At 39.4% G+C, this 19,600-nt stretch overlaps 1 protein-coding gene across 1 annotated transcript; it reads left to right on the top strand.

The window, feature by feature from the left end:
• The first annotated feature begins 212 nt into the window (after positions 1-212).
• Positions 213-18,575, top strand: LOC114533277 (presequence protease, mitochondrial-like). Its single transcript, XM_028554785.1, has 31 exons — positions 213-286; positions 1,018-1,082; positions 1,237-1,283; positions 1,674-1,780; positions 2,149-2,300; positions 2,426-2,540; positions 2,671-2,767; positions 2,950-3,057; positions 3,187-3,239; positions 3,519-3,645; positions 3,726-3,814; positions 4,544-4,672; positions 4,903-5,016; positions 5,102-5,198; positions 5,532-5,609; positions 5,706-5,798; positions 5,896-5,995; positions 12,167-12,235; positions 12,422-12,469; positions 12,668-12,797; positions 13,195-13,315; positions 13,406-13,482; positions 13,960-14,125; positions 14,198-14,298; positions 14,615-14,723; positions 15,090-15,202; positions 15,560-15,613; positions 15,912-15,980; positions 16,200-16,314; positions 16,801-17,069; positions 17,647-18,575. The coding sequence occupies exons 1-30, from the start codon at positions 213-215 to the stop codon at positions 17,032-17,034; spliced, it is 3,051 nt and encodes a 1,016-aa protein (XP_028410586.1). The 3' UTR covers positions 17,035-17,069; positions 17,647-18,575.
• The last annotated feature ends 1,025 nt before the right edge of the window (positions 18,576-19,600 follow it).

The following is a 19,600-nucleotide window of genomic DNA, read 5'->3' as shown; positions in this document are numbered from 1 at the left end:
GGTTGGGTCTTCTTGATATATTTTTACTTCGCTAAAGGAAGCCATTAGGTTTTATGTTATATGAAGTAACCGATCCTACTGGATATTTCCGAATATTGTTACAGCAAATATATTTGTAAAATGTCTGCACGTTGATAATCTTCGACCGGTATATATAAAAGGTTTTGGCATAATAGACTCGTAAAATATAGCTTAGTGGAATAGTCATAAAAATGTGGCGTTGCCAAAGACGTTTATTCGCCATAAATGGTCTTAGGAGACATGGTGACTCAATGATTCGATCCAGGTTCGTTCTAAGAAGTATATTCAAACTGAATTCTGTTTGATCTACTGGTATTTTGTATTGGGTAGATGTTTGTTAATGTGTCGTGTAGTATGGCAAACAGTATTTGCACTTTTTTAGCTATTTTATCAATGAATGAATGGTCAATCCATTCCCATTTACATGGTAATCATATTTGCATCATGTTTAACCCGGCAAACTTTGCAGTCAGAAGTACCATACTGTAGTATTTCATATAGATGTATGTCAAATGATTTATTCATCAATGGATGCATTAACAAAACTATTTATCTATTACCTACCAATCTATTACCTTGAGTATATTATTATATCTGTGACCGTCTATAATGCCAGAGGATTTTATTTATCAATAATGGATACATTAACAAAATCATTGATCTATTACCTACAAATCTATTACCTTTGAGTATATTATTATAATCTGTGACCGTCTATAATCCTGGGCAGATTAATTTATTTGCTGCAAGTTCTAATATTGATTAAACACAGGGTCTTCAAGCATCTACATGTAATATGTTGGTCATGGTAGCGAAATGAAAGGCTGAATGATTTTTGAATAATGGTTGAATTATTTCATCCATTCTGAGACCAATTGTAAATTCATATTGCACAAAATGCTAGCTTATCAATTCACATGAAATTATCATTTGATATTGGTTATTTTCGTTTTTTCATTCAGAGCATTGAAATAGAGAATTAATTTTTTTGTGTAGATATTTTTCTACTAATAATAAGCTGCATAACCAAGAAACAAAATCAAATGTATTACAGAGAGCTCGTAAGTATTTTCAAAGTGGAATTGTTGTGCACACAGAATGAGATCCATCAGCTAGCTTTGGGTGGTAATTAACACTTGAGGTTAATATTACTATAACCCTAATATATGGTTTATTACTTGAGCAGAAAGCTACACAATATTTCCATCCATTTAGATGAATTTAAATCTGGACAACAACTGTTAGGTTACACTATAGAAAAGGTATAGTCTTGATATGTTAATAAGATTTGTAGATGAACTGATGAACAGCTTCTGGGGCCAAAACTGAAATTGCAAGTGGTTCTGTATAACTCTGATTAAACTTGAGTATTCTTGAATTGGTTGAAAGAAATTGTTATCCGGTATTGGATAGTGTTATGTAGTCTTAATTTTTATACAACCCTTCCTAAATGTGATCGATCAGTGGTATTTTTGGTAACGGTAATTTCTAGCAGTTCGGTAATCTCGGCAGTTAATTCCTATGATTACTTTAACATATTTATTCCATTGCATGGTGCCATGCAAGGCTTGCTGGAGTGCCCAGTCTTGGCACCAGTGTCTGCACTGGTCTATTTACGTTTGTTGACTTCATTTTTTCGTACTCATCAATAGGTTGTTCCTGTCCCAGAACTTTATTTAGTATCAGTAAAATTACGACATAACAAAACTGGTGCTGAGCATTTGCACATTGCTAGAGATGATCCAAACAACGTTTTCAGGTAATTAAAAGATTCTAGTTTAAAAATTTTGATGCTAACACACACTCTTAAAGCTTGCTTCCACTTGCAATTTAATGTGCGATTTTCATCTTCTGATAGATGTGAATAATAATAAAAATAGAATAGACCACCTACTATTAACCACGCTACCCTCATCATCTGTCGATGGTTTTCATGAGGGGCGTCACACAATTACAATAGTTAAGAATACTATGTACAAATGTGAGATCTAGTTAGCGATGTTCAAATAAGAGCTCTTGTTTATCAAAGCACTCATAACTAATTACTTCTATCAAAAGGAGAAAATTTCACCGAAAATCGGGTCTTGAGTTTAATTGCTTCCAATGATCGTAAAATTGACATTTTAGCGTTGGTTTCCGTACGACACCAATGGATAATACGGGTGTTTCTCATATCCTGGAGCATACAACCTTGTGTGGTTCAGAGAAGTTTCCTTGCCGAGATCCATTCTTTTCAATGCTTACAAGATCATTGTCCACTTTTATGAACGCTTGGACAGGTCAGCAACGAAAGTATTTGATATGCAACTGTGTATAATATGTAGTAGAACTCGTACACATCTAAAATTCAAGCCTGCTGGAGGAAGGATAGAATGCTTCTGACACTTGAACGTCTTATTTCTAGCAAGTGATTATACGATGTATCCATTCTCTTCTCAAAATCCCAAAGATTTCAAGAACTTGCTTTCTGTGTATCTTGATGCTGTGTTCTTTCCGAGACTTGCCGAACTGGATTTCTGGTAATTACGTCCGTTCTGCCTGGCACATTGAGACTTTAGTGTTGCCAATGTAAACAATATTACTTACAGAACGATGTATGGGATTTTCATAAATAAATGGCTTGTTTTTTGATCTGCAATTTCTTGTTAGGCAAGAGGGTTGGCGCCTTGAGCACGAAGACGTGAACGATCCCCAATCGCCTCTGACATTCAAAGGGGTCGTATTCAATGAAATGAAAGGTGCTATGGTAAGGCTTGTTCTCTGCCCTGGCAAATTATAGAGTCGTTAACATATCAGTTTTCTAGGGAGGAGGGGCAGAGTGGGTGAGGATAGGTAGGTGGGGGCTTATTCCTTGGAGAGGGGAGAGGGTAAACCTAAACCTTAACATTTTAGCATTCGTCTTAAACGTTTCTTCTCCTAAACTCATAGTCTAATCCAGAGATGCTTTATGCTCGCAATCTTCAAAGTTCGCTTCTTCCTCATCACACGTACGGTTTCAACAGCGGTGGAGAACCAATCAATATTCCAGATTTAACGGTCAGTGTTTCTGAATATTAATCAATCAAGTCTCTAAGTCATTGCTGGTGCAGATTTTACCAGTTATCTATATGCAGACTCTTGAACCACAAAATGAAGCTATATGTTTGTAATCTTCCGTTGTTTTAGTGGGATCATCTGAAGCAGTTTCATGCCAGCCACTATCATCCCAGTAATTCAAGGTTTGTAAGGTTTACACCCGTTTACACTTGCAATTTTTGCTGTGATTTTCTGCTTTTGATAGATGTGAACGAGTGAATTAGTTACTGATGTACACATCGGGGCTTGTACACATCAAAGCATTCGTAACTTATTACTCGTTCACATCTATCAAAAGAGGAAAATGGCACAGAAAATCGCACGTGTAAATGGGTCTTAATCCTGAAACGATAAAAAAAATGCATCTTATTTTGTCATGAAATACGTGTTAAATTCGCCATCATGAATTTTGCTTTGTGTAGGTTCTACACGTACGGTGATATACCACTGGAAAATCAGTTGGAGGCAATCGAAGAACTTGGTTTGTCTCGTTTTGATCAACTTCAGGTTGATACAGAAATCCCGCAAGAACCTCGTTGGAAAGATCCGGTAATTGCTGGACTCGCACTCAATTTGTTTATGTAATGAGGGCTGGTTTTGCTATAAATTTTGCTTTTTGATATTGCTAGCGAACTGTGAGTATAACATGTGCTCCTGATCCTCTGGCACCAGACCCGGAGAAACAGACAACGACCAGTGTGAGCTACCTTTTAGATGGGTAAGTCTTCAGTTGTCTTTATTGCCAGAATTGATGTTCAAATTAAGCTTACCATACGTTAACTTTTATTTTCCCAGCCGTCAATCCCAGGCCCAAAACTCTTCATCAGAAATAAAACTAGATCAGAATTGATCATAATGAATGAATTACCTTATTGACACCTTCCAATCTTTATCAACACCCAACATTCATCTCCACTCATCAACATTTATCAACATTTCACATTCATTTTTCACACTCTTCAACACTCATCAACCTATATCATCACTCAACATTCGTCAACGATCAACATTCATCTACACTCTTCAACACTCATAAACACCTGATATCAATATACATCAACACAAATCAACGCTCATCTATACTGATCAACGCTCATCTACACTTTTCAACACTCATAAACACTTAATATCATTATTCATCAACACAAATCAACGCTCATGTATACTGATCAACGCTCATCCACACTTTTCAACACTCATAAGCACCTGATATCAATATACATCAACACAAATCAACGCTCATCTATACTGATCAACGCTCATCCACACTTTTCAACACTCGTTAACACTTGATATCAATATTCATCAACACAAATCAACGCTCATCTACACTGATCAACGCTCATCCACACTTTTCAACACTCACAAACACTTGATATCAGTTAATATACATCAACACAAATCATAAACACATGAGATTCTTAGAAAGTGTTTCGAAATATTTTAGCAATGTTGATGCATTCGAAGGTCTGACAAACAGTATCGTATCGTCACTGCTGGTTGATGGACCAACATCTCCGTTTTATCAAGCTTTAATTGAGCCAAATATTGGGTCTGATTATTCACCGGCCACTGGGTAAGGACAAAACAACGCTTTCTCACAACGAATTTAAACGCAGTAACACAGATGTTAACATAAATTGAACTCGATGAAGAACGACACGTGTTGTTTTTGAGGCAATGAAATCTCGTGTAAAATTTTTCATACTGCTTTTGCTTGATTCATGGAAAGGTCTTTTCTTGTGCAACCAAACGTACTCCTCACCTACTCCTCCAAAGAGTATAAATCTATTTTTTTTGTATTAGTTTTGACTCCAGCACAAGGGATAGTTCATTCTCTGTTGGCTTGCAAGGTATTCACAAAGATCGTGTCGAAGAGGTTTGGAATATCGTGGAACAAACATTCAAGAACGTTGTCGAGTAAGCCTCACTTTTGCGACAAGCTAGTGCATATACAGAGACGTGCGCTTGTCCGGGTAGATTCTTAGAAGAAATTTATCTTTAGAACTGGCTTTGAAGAAGAGAGAATCGATGCTATCCTTCACCGAATTCAGTTATCGCAGAAACACCAGAGCAGTAATTTTGGTCTGAATCTTATCGCGGTAAGGTGTATTTTCAGTTTTAGTTTTAGGAAGTTATGAATTTAGAAAAATTTCTGAATTCCGGATTTAAATTTCAGTAGAATTCAGAATTCACTAGAATTCAGTAGCGTTTGGAGTTCTTTTGAGTTCCGAGTTCAGTAGAGTTTCATGAAATCTTAGCGTAGTTCTGCATTCAATTCGGTGCCGTCCAGAGTCCCATCCAGTTCAGAAAGAATGATTTTGATACTCCTTGCGATGGAAAATATAATGTCAGTGATTACTTTACCCCTTAGGACAAGGTACAATGAACTAATATAAAGTTAAATCAACTTATTTTATACTTCTTGATTATAGAATTTAATGTCTTCCTGGAACCATGGCGGTGATCCCACAGAATTTCTACAAATCAACAGAAATGTGGATCGATTTACGGTATCCTGTTTTATTATATTCCCTCTGACCGAGCAAAAACTTTCTGTGTTAATATTATAGACACAGAAATCTTAGTGTAGCTCTTTCTTCTCTAAGGAGTCAATCAAGTCCGAGCGATTCTTGCAAGGCAAAGTTGCCAAAGACTTTCAAGAGAATACTCATCGACTTTACATGACCATGAACCCTGATGTGAGTGATTTATATCAGACCTCAAAAAACGTTGACTATTAAACCTACCTTTTGAAATCAGATAAATTTCTCATAAAATTGTACTTTTCTTTTCTAGGAAAAGTACGAAGAAAATCTCTCCCAAGATGAGGCGAGAAAGTTGGGGAACATGACCTCGAAGTTATCTAACGAGGATAAAGCGATGATCGCCGATAAAGGTATTTGCGCCCTGTTGCAGAATCTTTCGTTTATTCTGCCTTTCTGGTTCATCAAACGTTCACACTCGAAGGGACTGTATATTCTGATTTATTATCGATAGATTACATTTCATTTTGCTATATATACAATGGGTCATTATTTGGTATATCCCTATATCATATTACAATTACTAGTTAGATCACATTACCCAAATCAGATATTTTACATAAAGTTTTACTACATATTAACTCGCGCTCCGTGGACTGGTGTTCTGCGCTGGGAACTTACAACACCCCACCCACCTTGATTCATACACGTCTATGAATCAAGCATCGCCTTTGTTTTCGCTTTTGAAATTATGGCTGCCGCTCGTCTTGTTCGTTCATGCTGGTCTCCCTCTGGCTTAGCTGTAGGGATGTCCCTTTCCTCCCTTTCCCCACCCGGTCGAGATTGAACTTCCAATGGGAAAAGCTTCTCAATTGGTCTGTTTAAGAAGCGTGGTTTTCCTTTACCTGCAAGCCTAACCTTTGCTCCTCTAACTTCCTTATCCTCCCTACAATTAACTCTTCTACTACTGCTAACTTCCAGGTACATCTTTTCTCGCCTTCTCCGAACACTGTCACTACATCTCCTTTCTGGACCTTCCTTAACTTTCCTCCGTTTGTGCACTTGTGAAACTCTCTAAGTCCCGTTAAATATTCGCCCTTCCATCTTTTCCAAAAGTGCTGCAACTTTAACGTTACATATTTAAATCTCTCCCCACAGCTACTCGCTCCTATGACTACCTCATTCTGTGGGATTAAATGGATTGCTCTACCATATATCAAGTGTGAAGGAGTTAACACTTCTCCTTCTAGCTCTTCAAATACTTCTGTTAATGGTCTCGCATTCAATGTGCCTTCAACTTCAACTAACACTGTGCTCAGCTCATCAAAGTTCAACTTTGCATTCCCTAACACCTTTCTAAGACACCTTTTCACACTGCGCACCATCCGTTCAAAGAAGCCTCCCCACCAAGGTGCTCTCTCTAAGTTGAATCTCCATGTTATTCGTTTGGCTCCTAATTCCGATTTGACTTTCGGCTCATTACAAATCTTCCTCAATGCTTTCTCTGCTGCCTGAACGTTTATAGCGTTATCGGAAACTATAAGACTGGGTGCCCTCTCCTAGCTGCAAATCTTCTCAAACAGCATAAAAACGTATCCGCTGATAAGTTGCACACTAATTCTAAGTGTATTGCACGGGTCACGCAGCATGAAAACAAGGCAATATACACTTTGTTCGAACAATTACCGGACTGTTTGACAAAAAGCGGACCTGCAAAGTCGACTCCGACTTGCGAAAACGGCGCGGCCTGTCTGACTCTAAATTCTGGCAAGTCTGCTTGTGGTGCTCTGCTATACGCTTTTCCTTCCAATCTTTTGCAAGTTACACACTGGCTCACAATTCGTTTTACCAGCTGCCTTCCCTTAACTACCCAGTATTTAGTTCGTAGCCTGCACAGCGTAGCACGTACACCCGAATGGTGCACTTCCTGATGGCATTTTCGGACAATCAACTCTGTCAGTCTATGTTCTTTTGGCAGGATAATTGGAAAACAGTTGTCAATTTCTAAATCTGAATTTTTTAATCTACCTTGGCTCCTAAGGATACCCTCCTCTTCCTTCAACCTTAAACTCACACTGAGTTGGGTGAACTTCTTTTCAGTTTTTAGTTCTGCCTGTGCTTCTTTAATCCAAATTTTTTCGGCTTCAATTATTTCGGCAACTGAAAGAGCCCCAGACTGCCTATCGACTCTCTTTACTCCTGCGCTAGCATTACGTAGGAATCTCATCACGCATGCTGTCACTCCAAAAAGCTTCTCTGAACTACTAAATTTGTTAATATCAATCACATCTTTCACACTACATTGTCTGTCTGCCTGTACAATCATCGTTGCTACCTGGCGTTCTTCCTCTACCACCGTCTGACTCTTCCCCGCACTCTCAAACTTAGGCCATTCTTCTTTGGGCTTTGTAAGCCATTTTGGTCCAGACCACCACAACTGGTTACCCTCCAGTTGTGTACCTAATTCACCCCTTGAACCTACATCGGCTGGATTCTCTTTACCCGGACAATGTCCCCAGTCTCCTTTCGTTGTCAGTTTTAAAATCTCATTCACACGATGAGCTACGAATTGCTTCCATTCACCTCTATTCTTTATCCAGTACAGGGCTGTCATGCTATCAAGCCAGTAATAAGTAGAATCTATCCTAACCTGGTTTTCAAATGCTTCCTTAACTGATTTCACTACTTGTGCAAGGAGTCGTGCTGACATCAACTCTAGTCTGGGTATGCTTGTTTGTTTCAAGGGTGCTACCCTAGCCTTGGAGGTCAATAACCGAACATATACCCCAAATCTCGTTTGACACACAAAATAAACAACAGCGCAATATGATTTTTTACTTGCATCCCCAAACCCATGTAAACTACACTCTAAAACCTCCTCTACTGGACTGGCATACATACAACGGGGTGTACTTATCTCCTTAACTTCTAAAAGGTCTTTAACCCAGGCTTCCCATTTCCTACGCGTTTCCCCGGCAAATTCCTCATCCCAATCAATTTTTTCCTTACAGACTTCTTGAAACAAAATCTTTGCATACACAATTATTGGACTAATTATGCCAAGCGGATCAAACAGACTAGCTAGTACACTTAACAAACTTCGCTTTGTTGGTGGCAATGCCTTTGCCTTTTCACCTGACTAAATACTTCAAATTTAAATTCATCCTCGTAATTATCCCATACCTGCCCCAAAACCTTATGGCATTTAGAGTCGGCCCCCTTTGTTCCTAATGAAAACTTTGCATAAGTCTCACTCTCTCCCCCGCCATCTGGGTTTGTCTTATCTATCCCTCTCTCTTTCCGATCAATCTGGTCACTCAATGCTTTGCTATTTGTTAGCCATTTCCTTAGATTAAACCCTCCTTCTGCCATCCTAGTCTTTGTATTCTCATACAACTTAAATGCTTTCCTTCACTTCTCTCTCCACTGACCAGGTCATCCACATAAAAGCTTTCAAGAACCTTACGTACAAACTCTGGGTCTATTTCTTTGTACTTTGAGACATGATGCCTCAAGGTGGCATTGAGTAAAAATGGCGATGAGTTTAATCCGAATACTACACGGCAAAATCTGTAAACCATTACCTCCCTATCGCTGCTTGCAATCTCATTCACCCATAAAAACCTCAGAGAGTCTCGGTCTTCCTTGTCTACCTCTACATTTAAAAATGCCTTTTCGATGTCTGCTACTAATGCTACTCTATTTTCTCTGAAACGTAACAATATACTGTAAAGCAATGGATTGAGCGATGGTCCAACATGCAAACAGTCGTTAAGCGATGTTTTAGATTTTATTCCTTTCGAGGACGCGTCATACACTATGCGTACCTTAGTTGTCACTGCATCTTTACGAATTACTGCTTGGTGAGGTAGATAATGAACTTTGCCTGCTTTCTCAAGACTTGGTACCTGCTCTATGATTCCCTGCTCTGCCTGATCTCTTATTATCCTATCGTACTCTTTCAACAATTCTGGCTCCTTTTCCAGTCGTTTCAACTGGCTTTTCATTCTAGCAAGACTATTCATGTAATTGTCTGGAAGATTGTCATGATCCTCCTTCCAGGGCAGTTTTACTGAGTATCGATTACCTGTGAATGATATTCCATCAAGAAATGTTTCATGAACTGTGTCCTCTTCAATTATACCCAATCCTTCAAAACTCCAAAGTTTTTCCACATTACTTTCTAAGCTATCTCTGTCCCATTTCGTTGTTTGCCCCACAAAGTTCACCTGAGTCACTCCAGCACCTTCTATCTCTCTTCCCCTAAGAGGTCCTGACAACACCCATCCCAACTCAGTTTGTATAGCTACGGGCTCCCCTGTCTTACCTTTCTTTGTCTCACCTGTTTGGAAATTCCAAAGATAGTCTGCCCCTATCAAAACGTCTACCTCTAATTCTTCCTGAAAATTCACCACATCTGAGAACCATACCCCCTCTAGATGCGAATAATTCTTTCTAGCTAATTCTACGTGACTATTCTGCACAGTGCAAATTTCTGGTACCACATATGCTTCTATTGAGATAATCTTATCCCCATTAACAGGCTGAAGTTTAAGCTCGACCACTTCCCTTTGTTCAGCCTTCGTGCACTTTTGACCGAACGTATTAATGCCTAGAAATTCCCTTCTTAAACCCCGTGGATTAACAAGACTCGCTGCATGCGATGTAACGAAAGAGCGATGACTTCCCCCATCAAAGAGTACCCGGACCTTAGCCACCCTCTCACCCTTAATACCCCGCGCGCAGTTTGCAAGGCAACCAGACCACCTGTCCCGGCAAGCAAGTTATTACATGGGCTAGCTACATTATTGTTAACCTTAGTTGATGGGATTTCTTCATTCTTACAGGTCTCTTCGTCTTTCAGAGACGCATCACATAGGGCGACATGATGCATTCGGTCGCATTTTCGACACTTAATTTTAGAACTACAATTACTGGCTCTATGGCCCTTAATTAAACATTGAAAACATCTACCATACTTTAAAGCTAGGGTCTTACGTGTTTTTGGATCCTTGACTCCATCACATTCCGTGCGCGTGGTTCTTTAAACAGAATGCACAACTCTTTTTCTCTTGACCAGCCAGCAACGCCGCCGCTGTCGAGTTATCTAGACCCCCAGTTGGTTTCCTGCTTTGATTTCTTTCATACTCCCGTTCCGTTTTAGTCGCCACCGCTTCGTGCGCCTCTCGCAGTTCTAACTCCTTCTCAAACGCATCCAACATTTCTTGCATCGTCCACTCAATGAAATCAGTTCCTCGGGTGATCATAAGCCGAAATTGTTCAGGCATCTTCTCCAATATGGCCGGTACAACAATAGTGGAATACGATTCTTCTCCCACGCCTAAGGATTTCAACGCGCGGTTGTGCGCTTCGCAGCTGTCATATAACTTCCGCAGCCTTTGAGTGTCCCTTTCTCTAAAAACCGCAGGCAGTTGAATAAGGTCATTCATATGTGTGCGTTGAATTGCACTTCTTTTCTCGAATCGTTTCTTAAGCAGATCCACCGCGCACTGATAATTCCTTGCTGTTAATGACAGACCAGCGATGGTCGATTTTGCCGGCCCTTCAAGGTATCCGCGTAGATATGCAAATTTGTCTACGTCCGACAATTGATCATTGTTGTCGATCGAACTCGAAAAACTGTCCCAGAACTCTGGCCATTCGCAAATTTTCCCCCCAAAGTTTTTCAACCGTAACTTTGGTAACTTTGCTCTTATGATTTTGCCCGTGCTTTCAACCGATGTTTGGCTTTCGTTCAGAATCTCATTGTCATTGATCGCCACGGGTTTTGTCGTTGTCAATTCTAATTTACCGAACGCGTTGTCCATTTCAAGTAAAAGGCGTTCAAGTTCTGCGATTACTTCGTCTGCTTCTTCTATCTCCTTTGCCATCAATTCATCCGCCGCTTCTTCTTTCGACTCGCTCAGGGCATCGATGATTTTCGTGTCAAGTTCTCTTAAGATTTTGACCTTTTCCTTCAAGGAGCTTTGACTCTGTTCAGCCACACGACGTCTTTCTCTGGACTCTCATCGCTTAACTTAGCGATCGCTTCGACTATCTTTGCCACAAGCTTCTTCGTAGACGACCTTTGCCCACCTCGTACGCGTCTTTTCTTAGCTAGGTCATCCATGTGTTCGATCTAGGTCGTCCGACCTTTGTGACAATTTTCTTTGTGCGGCGACTGCCGTGCGAGTCTAACTAACGTTTCCACAATCCGCTTTAACTATCCCGCATACAATCCGGCTCGAAGGACCACTGTGTTGCAGAATCTTTCGTTTATTCTGCCTTTCTGGTTCATCAAACGTTCACACTCGAAGGGACTGTATATTCTGATTTATTATCGATAGATTACATTTCATTTTGCTATATATACAATGGGTCATTATTTGGTATATCCCTATATCATATTACAATTACTAGTTAGATCACATTACCCAAATCAGATATTTTACATAAAGTTTTACTACATATTAACTCGCGCTCCGTGGACTGGTGTTCTGCGCTGGGAACTTACAACACGCCCTGTTCCAACTTCTTACTAACGTGTTCATCTTTCATTATACCTCTGTTTATTCTCTTCACAGGTCTTGAACTTGCCAGTCGCCAGAATGCAGTGCAGGACACGTCATGTCTACCATCGCTCAATATCTCAGGTATGATATGAATTTGGTTGAGGATATGCACTCCGCTCACAGAAATAGAACTCAACAAGGGCACTGTGTTCAACATGTTTTATGAACCGGTTTTAACTTAGAGCACCGGTGCCGGGCACTGAGTCTGAACGCAGCCTAAGTTTCCCAGTGGAAACCAACCTTTATATGTATGTTCATCTTTCCTAGACATTGATCCCAAAATCAAACCTGTCACCGTGGATGATGTTATGCTAGGTACACCAATACACCATTTGTTACTTTCTATTGAAATATACATTCTCATTGAATGCATTCATACAGCTCGTCGACTAATAAGTTACACGGGGAACCTTCCCAGAGGGTCGAACAACGCACCCCGCAAAATTGTTTGCCCTAAATTGATATATTTTATCAATACTGTGACAGCATACCTATTTATTCTCTCAAATTTAGGTGGCGTTCCAGTGTACTATTGCGTTCAGCCTACCAATGGTTTATCATATTTCAATGGAATATCAAGTATCACGTTAGTTGCTGACGAAGTCAAGCCTTATTTGCCGCTGTTTTGTCACGTCATAACAAAGTAAGACTGAATATTCTTGTATGTTTGCATGGCGACATCAATAAGTAAATTATTAGCTTGTGTTAAAAGCTTTCGGTCCGTTAACCCGGGCCTTCATCAGTGCAATAAAGTGAATTGAATTGAATTGAATTGTTGAAGGCCCAGGTTAATGGACCGAAACTTTGCAGTATTAAATACTTACGTGGTGTACCTACAAGCTAAATTACTTAAAGTAAGACTTGATCAAGTGGTACGACTCTGCTTATGCTGCATGTGTTATACAACTTTTCCCCCGACGATGGTTGAGCACTTGCCACAGAATGATTAAATAAACTTTAAGGCTTGTCTTTATATACATCGTAATTAAATCATAAATCAATCAGACACAGAACTTCATCGTGTGTTCTCTCTCCTACAGAATGGGTGCAGGCAATATGGACCACCGCCACATGGCGCAGTTGATCAAACGAAGGACGGGAGGTCTCTCTGTTTCACCCCACATCGTGTCACACCACACTGAACCCAGCACGTACAATCAGGTAGCTTTTGAAAAATGAATCGTGCATACGTAGAGTTTGATTGTAGATTAGATTAGTCTCATTGCCTCACGCTAACTTGTATTATTTTAGGGTGTGTTATTTTCATCATATTGTCTCGATGAAAATCTGCCTCGTATGTTTAATATCTGGTTAGAAATATTCACAAGGTAAGCAGTGGTCGGTCGGTGATGATTCTAAACAGAAAGTTCAGCTTAGATTGCTCTATCAGTTCTAAACTGTTATTCCTAGAGGCCCAGTAAGGATCATCTCTTATTGATCCAGTGTTACTACAGGAGGAAACCTGAACTAAACTAACTTTATTTATACTGGATAGATCTATCAGTTCTAAACTGTTCTTTCTAGTGGCCCAGTAAGGATCATCTCTTATTGATCCAGTGTTACTACAGGAGGAAACCTAAACTAAACTAACTTTATTTATACTGGATAGCTCTATCAGTTCTAACTGTTCTTCCTAGAGATCCAGTAAGGATCATCTCTTATTGATCCAGTGTTACTACAGGAGGAAACCTAAACTAAACTAACTTTATTTATACTGGATAGCTCTATCAGTTCTAACTGTTCTTCGTAGAGGTCCATTTATACTATACAGCCATTACTACCCCAATTTCAACCTGACATTGTAGTCCTACGCTGAGCAACACAGAACGTCTGCGTACATTGGTGAATGGCCTCGCTTCTGATCTCGCTATGTCAATTGTTGACTCTGGTCATAGCTATGCAGTTGGCTTGGCATCCAGCTCTCTCACTCCAGCTTCGCGGTTGAATGAAATCCTTGGCGGGCTGAATCAGGTGAGTTTTGCTTTGGAGAATATTGTCTATAAATTTGATTTCGATCGCTAACAACTGAGTTTCCTATTATAGGTGGAGTTTATGAAAAACGTTGCAGAGCTTGATGACTTAGAGGACGTTACCAATAAGATGATTAAAATAGCAGCTCATGTTTTAGAGAATACTGCTTTCAGGTAAAGCAGAGAAGACCAGCAACCTCTTCTGAGAAGAGTCTCTTCGGTGGGCATCCACTTCTGTGGGCATCCACGTCTGGGGACAACCTCTTCTGGGGGCCAACGTCCCTCCTAAGACTTACAATACAAACACTATCGCCTCTTCCTAATTATCCCTAATCCTCCCCTTTGATACCATCCCTATCACCTCTATTCCTAATTATCCTTTATCTTTTCAGATCTCCCTTAATAATATCCCTATCACCTTCATCCCAGTTGTTCCTGAATACCCTATCACCACTATCCCTCATTATCTCTAATCAATTTTTCTCTCCAGATGTTCTTTAACGATGACTGAAGAAGCTGCAGATGAAGCTACTGATTCTCTTGAAGGTTTCCTGGAGGACTTACCTGGTACTCGGGCTGATCTGCCTGCTGAAGTGGACGTACGTACCAAAAATATTGGCCATGGTTTACCACCTATGATTTTAGAACCCTCCCCCTAGAGTTAGGTAACCCGTTAGTGATCATGCAGATAACTAACCTACACGAAAGGTCATCTCGAGTGTTATTGTAAGCGCTATTCTATATCAATTCCTCAACAAGGTCCCTAAACACAGAGGTCTTCGCCCCCTGAGAATATTGCAAATGCTGCTATGTGGCTTATTTCCAGAAGCTTAACCCAGTCGTATATATGCTATTTGTTTATCTTGATGGCATGACAACTGGGACACCAAGGATGAAGGAGGTTCTGTAGGGATACTATAACAATCGTTTATAGTCACTGATGAGGCTGCCTGTTATCCTCCTAGGATCCTAACTTCATGCCACATCAAGTGAAAAGTTTCTTTGAGATTCCTTCTCCAGTGAATTTTGTCGCCAAAGCGATTCGTGCTGTACCTTTCTGCCACGAGGATTACCCGAAGTAAGTAGCAACTGTTAGGCTCGGTCACGCTACATGAAAGCTTCTGTGATCATTGTAGAGTTTCGCCGTTGTAAAATCCTAAATCTTAAATAATGTATAACGAACGCAAGGGTGAAATAACTCAGTGTTAATCACTTGAGTATTTCCATCAAATTCTTCGAAAAGAAGGTTTACTACCTACGTGTAATTCTAACTGTGATCACAGGAACTTTGACTGGGTAATCTATGCCTTAGTGCTTCGGTAACCAACATCATGATAACAGACAAGGATCTTCGTATACGATCCATAAAATCTTGCGTGTGAAACGTTATGTGAAATCCTCCCTTTGACGAGTTTCTCTGTTTTTTATGGTCAAGGTTGCAGATTCTTTCAAGATTGTTGTCTAGTAAGTTTTTGCATAGGGAAATCAGGTACGTTGTCTTGTTTTGCCATTAGACAGATCATAGACAATCCAAAAGACATATCTTGAGATGTCTTTTTGATTGTCTATGGACAGATTTAGATCGAGGATGGGAACGTCAAAGATGACGTGGAAATGGCGAATAATGACGTGATGTGTCCATATTTGGATATGCCACGCCATGCCGATGTTTCGTCATTTTTACGTCGTCTATGACGTCCCTGTCCTCATGCGGGAGGCACCTAATACTTCAAGCTTTGGACAGTCTGGTTGCATCGCTTAGTAACTGTGGTTCTTGAATATTACAGAGAGAAAGGCGGAGCGTATGGATCTGGAGCTAAGATTGGTGGAAATGTCTTTTCATTCTTCTCGTATAGGTGGGTGGAGGGATGGTTCAGGTTTTTGTGGTTAGTGGGGGGATTGTAAGTGATGGGCTGGGGTGGCAAGGTACTAAGATTGAATGGCAGAGAGGTGGGATAAGGTGTGAGTGAGATCATCAGTGGCGGCGGGGGGAGGAGTAAACTGGCGTGGGCTTCAGGGGAGTTGAACGGACAAGCAAAGACGTGAGTTGAATTGAATGTGTTTAATTCTCACAGAGATCCAAATTCGTTTGAAACATTGGACGTCTTTGATCGGTCTGCATCTTGGGCGAGTTCAGGCAAGTTCACAGATCAAGATATCGTTGAAGCTAAACTCTCAGTTTTCTCACAAGTAAGTGACGTTGAACGCACATCGGATAACCAAGGCAATAAATAAAAGATAAATGAAAACATCCAGGGGCCAGTTGTATCAAAGCCGGATAGCGCTATCCACCGGATAGTGATTTTTTCAACCGTTCTAAAAATGCTCGAAAAGCGATAAAATTTTAGCTTAGAAGCAACAATTATTAAAGAGGATCTTCGATTTAGGAATACTAAGATTTACTCAAAGTTGTAGCAAATAACGGTCGATTTTGAAGCGATTGAAAAAACCACTATCCGGTGGATAGCGCTATCCGGCTTTCATACAACCGGCCCCAGGGCAATAAATACCGGTGGATGATAGTAGAGAAATAGAAACTACGGAAGCCGAAAAAAGTGTTAAATATAAGACTCTTCTTGATATTTAAAGAAACATAGTGATTCAAAATGTAAGCAAAGAAGAATTTGTTTACATTAGGGTAACTCCACCTTTACCTAAGTCCTCGTCCATCTTCAGGTTGATAGTCCAGTCCCTCCTCCGTCCAAAGGGATGACGTTATTCAAACATGGGATCACAGATGAGATGCGTCAAATACATCGCGATCGTTTGTTCGCCGTTGGCCGCGATGATCTCGTCGATGTTGCCAGCAGATATTTATCAGACTCTGAACGAATGAGTTCCGTCGCAATTCTCGGACCTCGTAACGAAAAACTGACGGAAGACACTTCATGGACCATCTTAAAAGGCTAGGAACGGATCTGGATTATGATTCTATGAGAAGGAAGGTTAGTGACGAACAATCACCGGGGAACGCTTGTACGGGAGGGACCAAAAATGCCCTTTTTGTGATGGAAAATGCCTTTTTAGTGAACCTAATGCAGCTGTAAATAAAGGTGCATGTTTTTTTCCCTACGTATGCCCACCTACACGTGCCCACCTCTTTTTTAGGGCATAAAATATAAACCACACTAGAGGTGTCCTTGCAGCTTTGGCAATCAAACCTTCATGTGGAAGCTGGTCCCCCCACTCTCTGGATGCTTCCTACACCCCTGCATATAACGTCTGACTAATCCAGTACTTATTACTTGACAATGCATTTTTCAGTATTTCACTCAGGTCTGACTAGTATAATATATACCAATGATGGTCAATATTATATACAATAATTCACTTTAAACATTTCTGAATGTCAGTTATACTGACTATTGCTACTAATACCAGCCTGACTATAGTGCTTAGTGCCGTCTTTCAAGTCTACATATAAATGAGTCACCCAGTTTTATTTTTAACTTCCTCAAAAGGGCGGATCCCATGCCCCCCTATTTTTAGTATTCTCTCTAATCAAATATGCTCTTGTTGTAGATTGTAACATTGGTCTTTTCATTGGGTTTAACTATCCTCAACACGTTCATCAGTGGTCCAGTGACGAAGGTTTGCCGTGGATATGGTAGGATTTAAACAATTCATATTTATTTAATGCAAAAACGATTGTAAAAGAGCGAAAAACAAATTCGTGATAGGGCGTTATTTATAATCGCGTAAAAAACTCGCTGCAAAACTCCAGGACAATCTATAACGACTTTAAATTTGTAAACGATACGCGATTATTATCACAGTTTGGCAAAGGGCGAATAATTTTTTTCAATCGTAGAGTTATATAACTTTGACAAATAATATTGACGTTTTCAACTAGTTCGCTGTTGTTATTAAAAGCGACTGCATACTATAGCGGTTAATTAAACAAGACACGTCTATCAAGGTTAAAAAAGTATTTGCGTAGAGTAGGAGTTGTGAGAATTCGTACTGCATGCATGTCAGTTTCTTGTATAAACGGAAAGTAAACATTCTGGGTCTCTATATTTAGACTAGTTTGAATAATAAACCTGGTATACATCAGGGGCTATATCTCAGGAGTCACGTCTCATTTCAATCATACGTGCTGGTTAGTATAATGAAAAAGAAATTAAACGTGTACATGAAGCACTAACAGCTGTTCCGACTGTTTTGCAACGAAAAGTTATCGTCGTTCAATTCATTCGCCTTTCCCACCGTATGAACTTATCGGCAAAAAAATGAGGATGTTTTCGTATCATATAGCGCCTCGAGGTTGTAGTGAGGTTTATATATTTTTATCTATTTTGAAAGACTAGGTTTATATTTTTAGTAAATTAATTATACATGAGAATTATCGAATTAACGCGATTAAAACCACTCTTACATAATAATATATATTTGTATGAAAAAACTAACTAAACTTTTAAAACAAATAAATAATGCTATATCAGCTGTAAATGTTATGAGCTACATATACTATATATAATTTAAACAGCAAGGATAGCTTGCAGGTTATCGTATTAATTCAGTAACGGAAGTCTTTAGGTTCTACTTAATCCACGCCAGATAAACACTATTCCTTATATACTGTATTATAACTATATCGGCCTTTCGCCCATTTTAGTATAATGGCCTAATTACTGGTCTACAAATAGCTCGATATGCTGATTTTAAAAAGATCAGATGACAAAGCAAGTGTATATATATAGATAATAATATCTCTCATTGAATTTTTGTGCCAGCTTTGAAATCATTGCTTGATTTGAATATACTTATATGTACATATATTAGCAAAAAAACAAATATTATTCACATCTAAGTTCGTAAACAAGCCATGACGCTTATAGTAATAGGACTTGCAAATATTATTATTTTTGTCACGATTGTGGGGATATTTCGAATGGAATTTATGGAAGAAATATGAAATATATAATGTTATTGATAACATATTACAGTCTATTTGCTGTCATGAAAAAGACAGGATTTCCGGACACGAGAAACACCCTCGATAACTTGCATGAATATCAATTTTAATAATTTCACATTCACTAAGATTTATTTATACCGTTGGACTAGAAGTCGTTGCAGTCAACTATGTCATTCTAGGAAGATATTTTTGAAAGCTATCAAATATTCAAAGCTGATTTGTAATCCTTAACTTTAAAGGAAGCATTTAACACGATTGACGCGTATGTCTAGACGATCTTCTAACGGATGGTCATGCATAGTGTAAAGTTTGACATAATATTTATGTGAGGTGATGAGCGAAGTCTATTGTCTCTTACGATTTAAGCTGTATAAAAAATATCATCGTGGATGTGTAGAGGTACTTTCCTTCGGAAGCGATATTCGCTTGTCTGCATGGCCTCTCGTTCCTTGACCGAACAATGACACAGCAGGTCTTTCATATGGATATATTAGTCACACTATAATTTTAGATCGAGGTACATACTTTAGCCTCGTTTTTTCATACAATATATAA

The sequence above is a fragment of the Dendronephthya gigantea genome, unplaced genomic scaffold, assembly GCF_004324835.1.
Source record: "Dendronephthya gigantea isolate DGI-Jeju-01 unplaced genomic scaffold, DenGig_1.0 000002F, whole genome shotgun sequence".
Lineage (NCBI taxonomy): Eukaryota > Metazoa > Cnidaria > Anthozoa > Malacalcyonacea > Nephtheidae > Dendronephthya > Dendronephthya gigantea.
The sequence above is the reverse complement of the archived record's forward strand: the minus strand, read 5'-3'. Positions and strand labels throughout refer to the sequence as shown.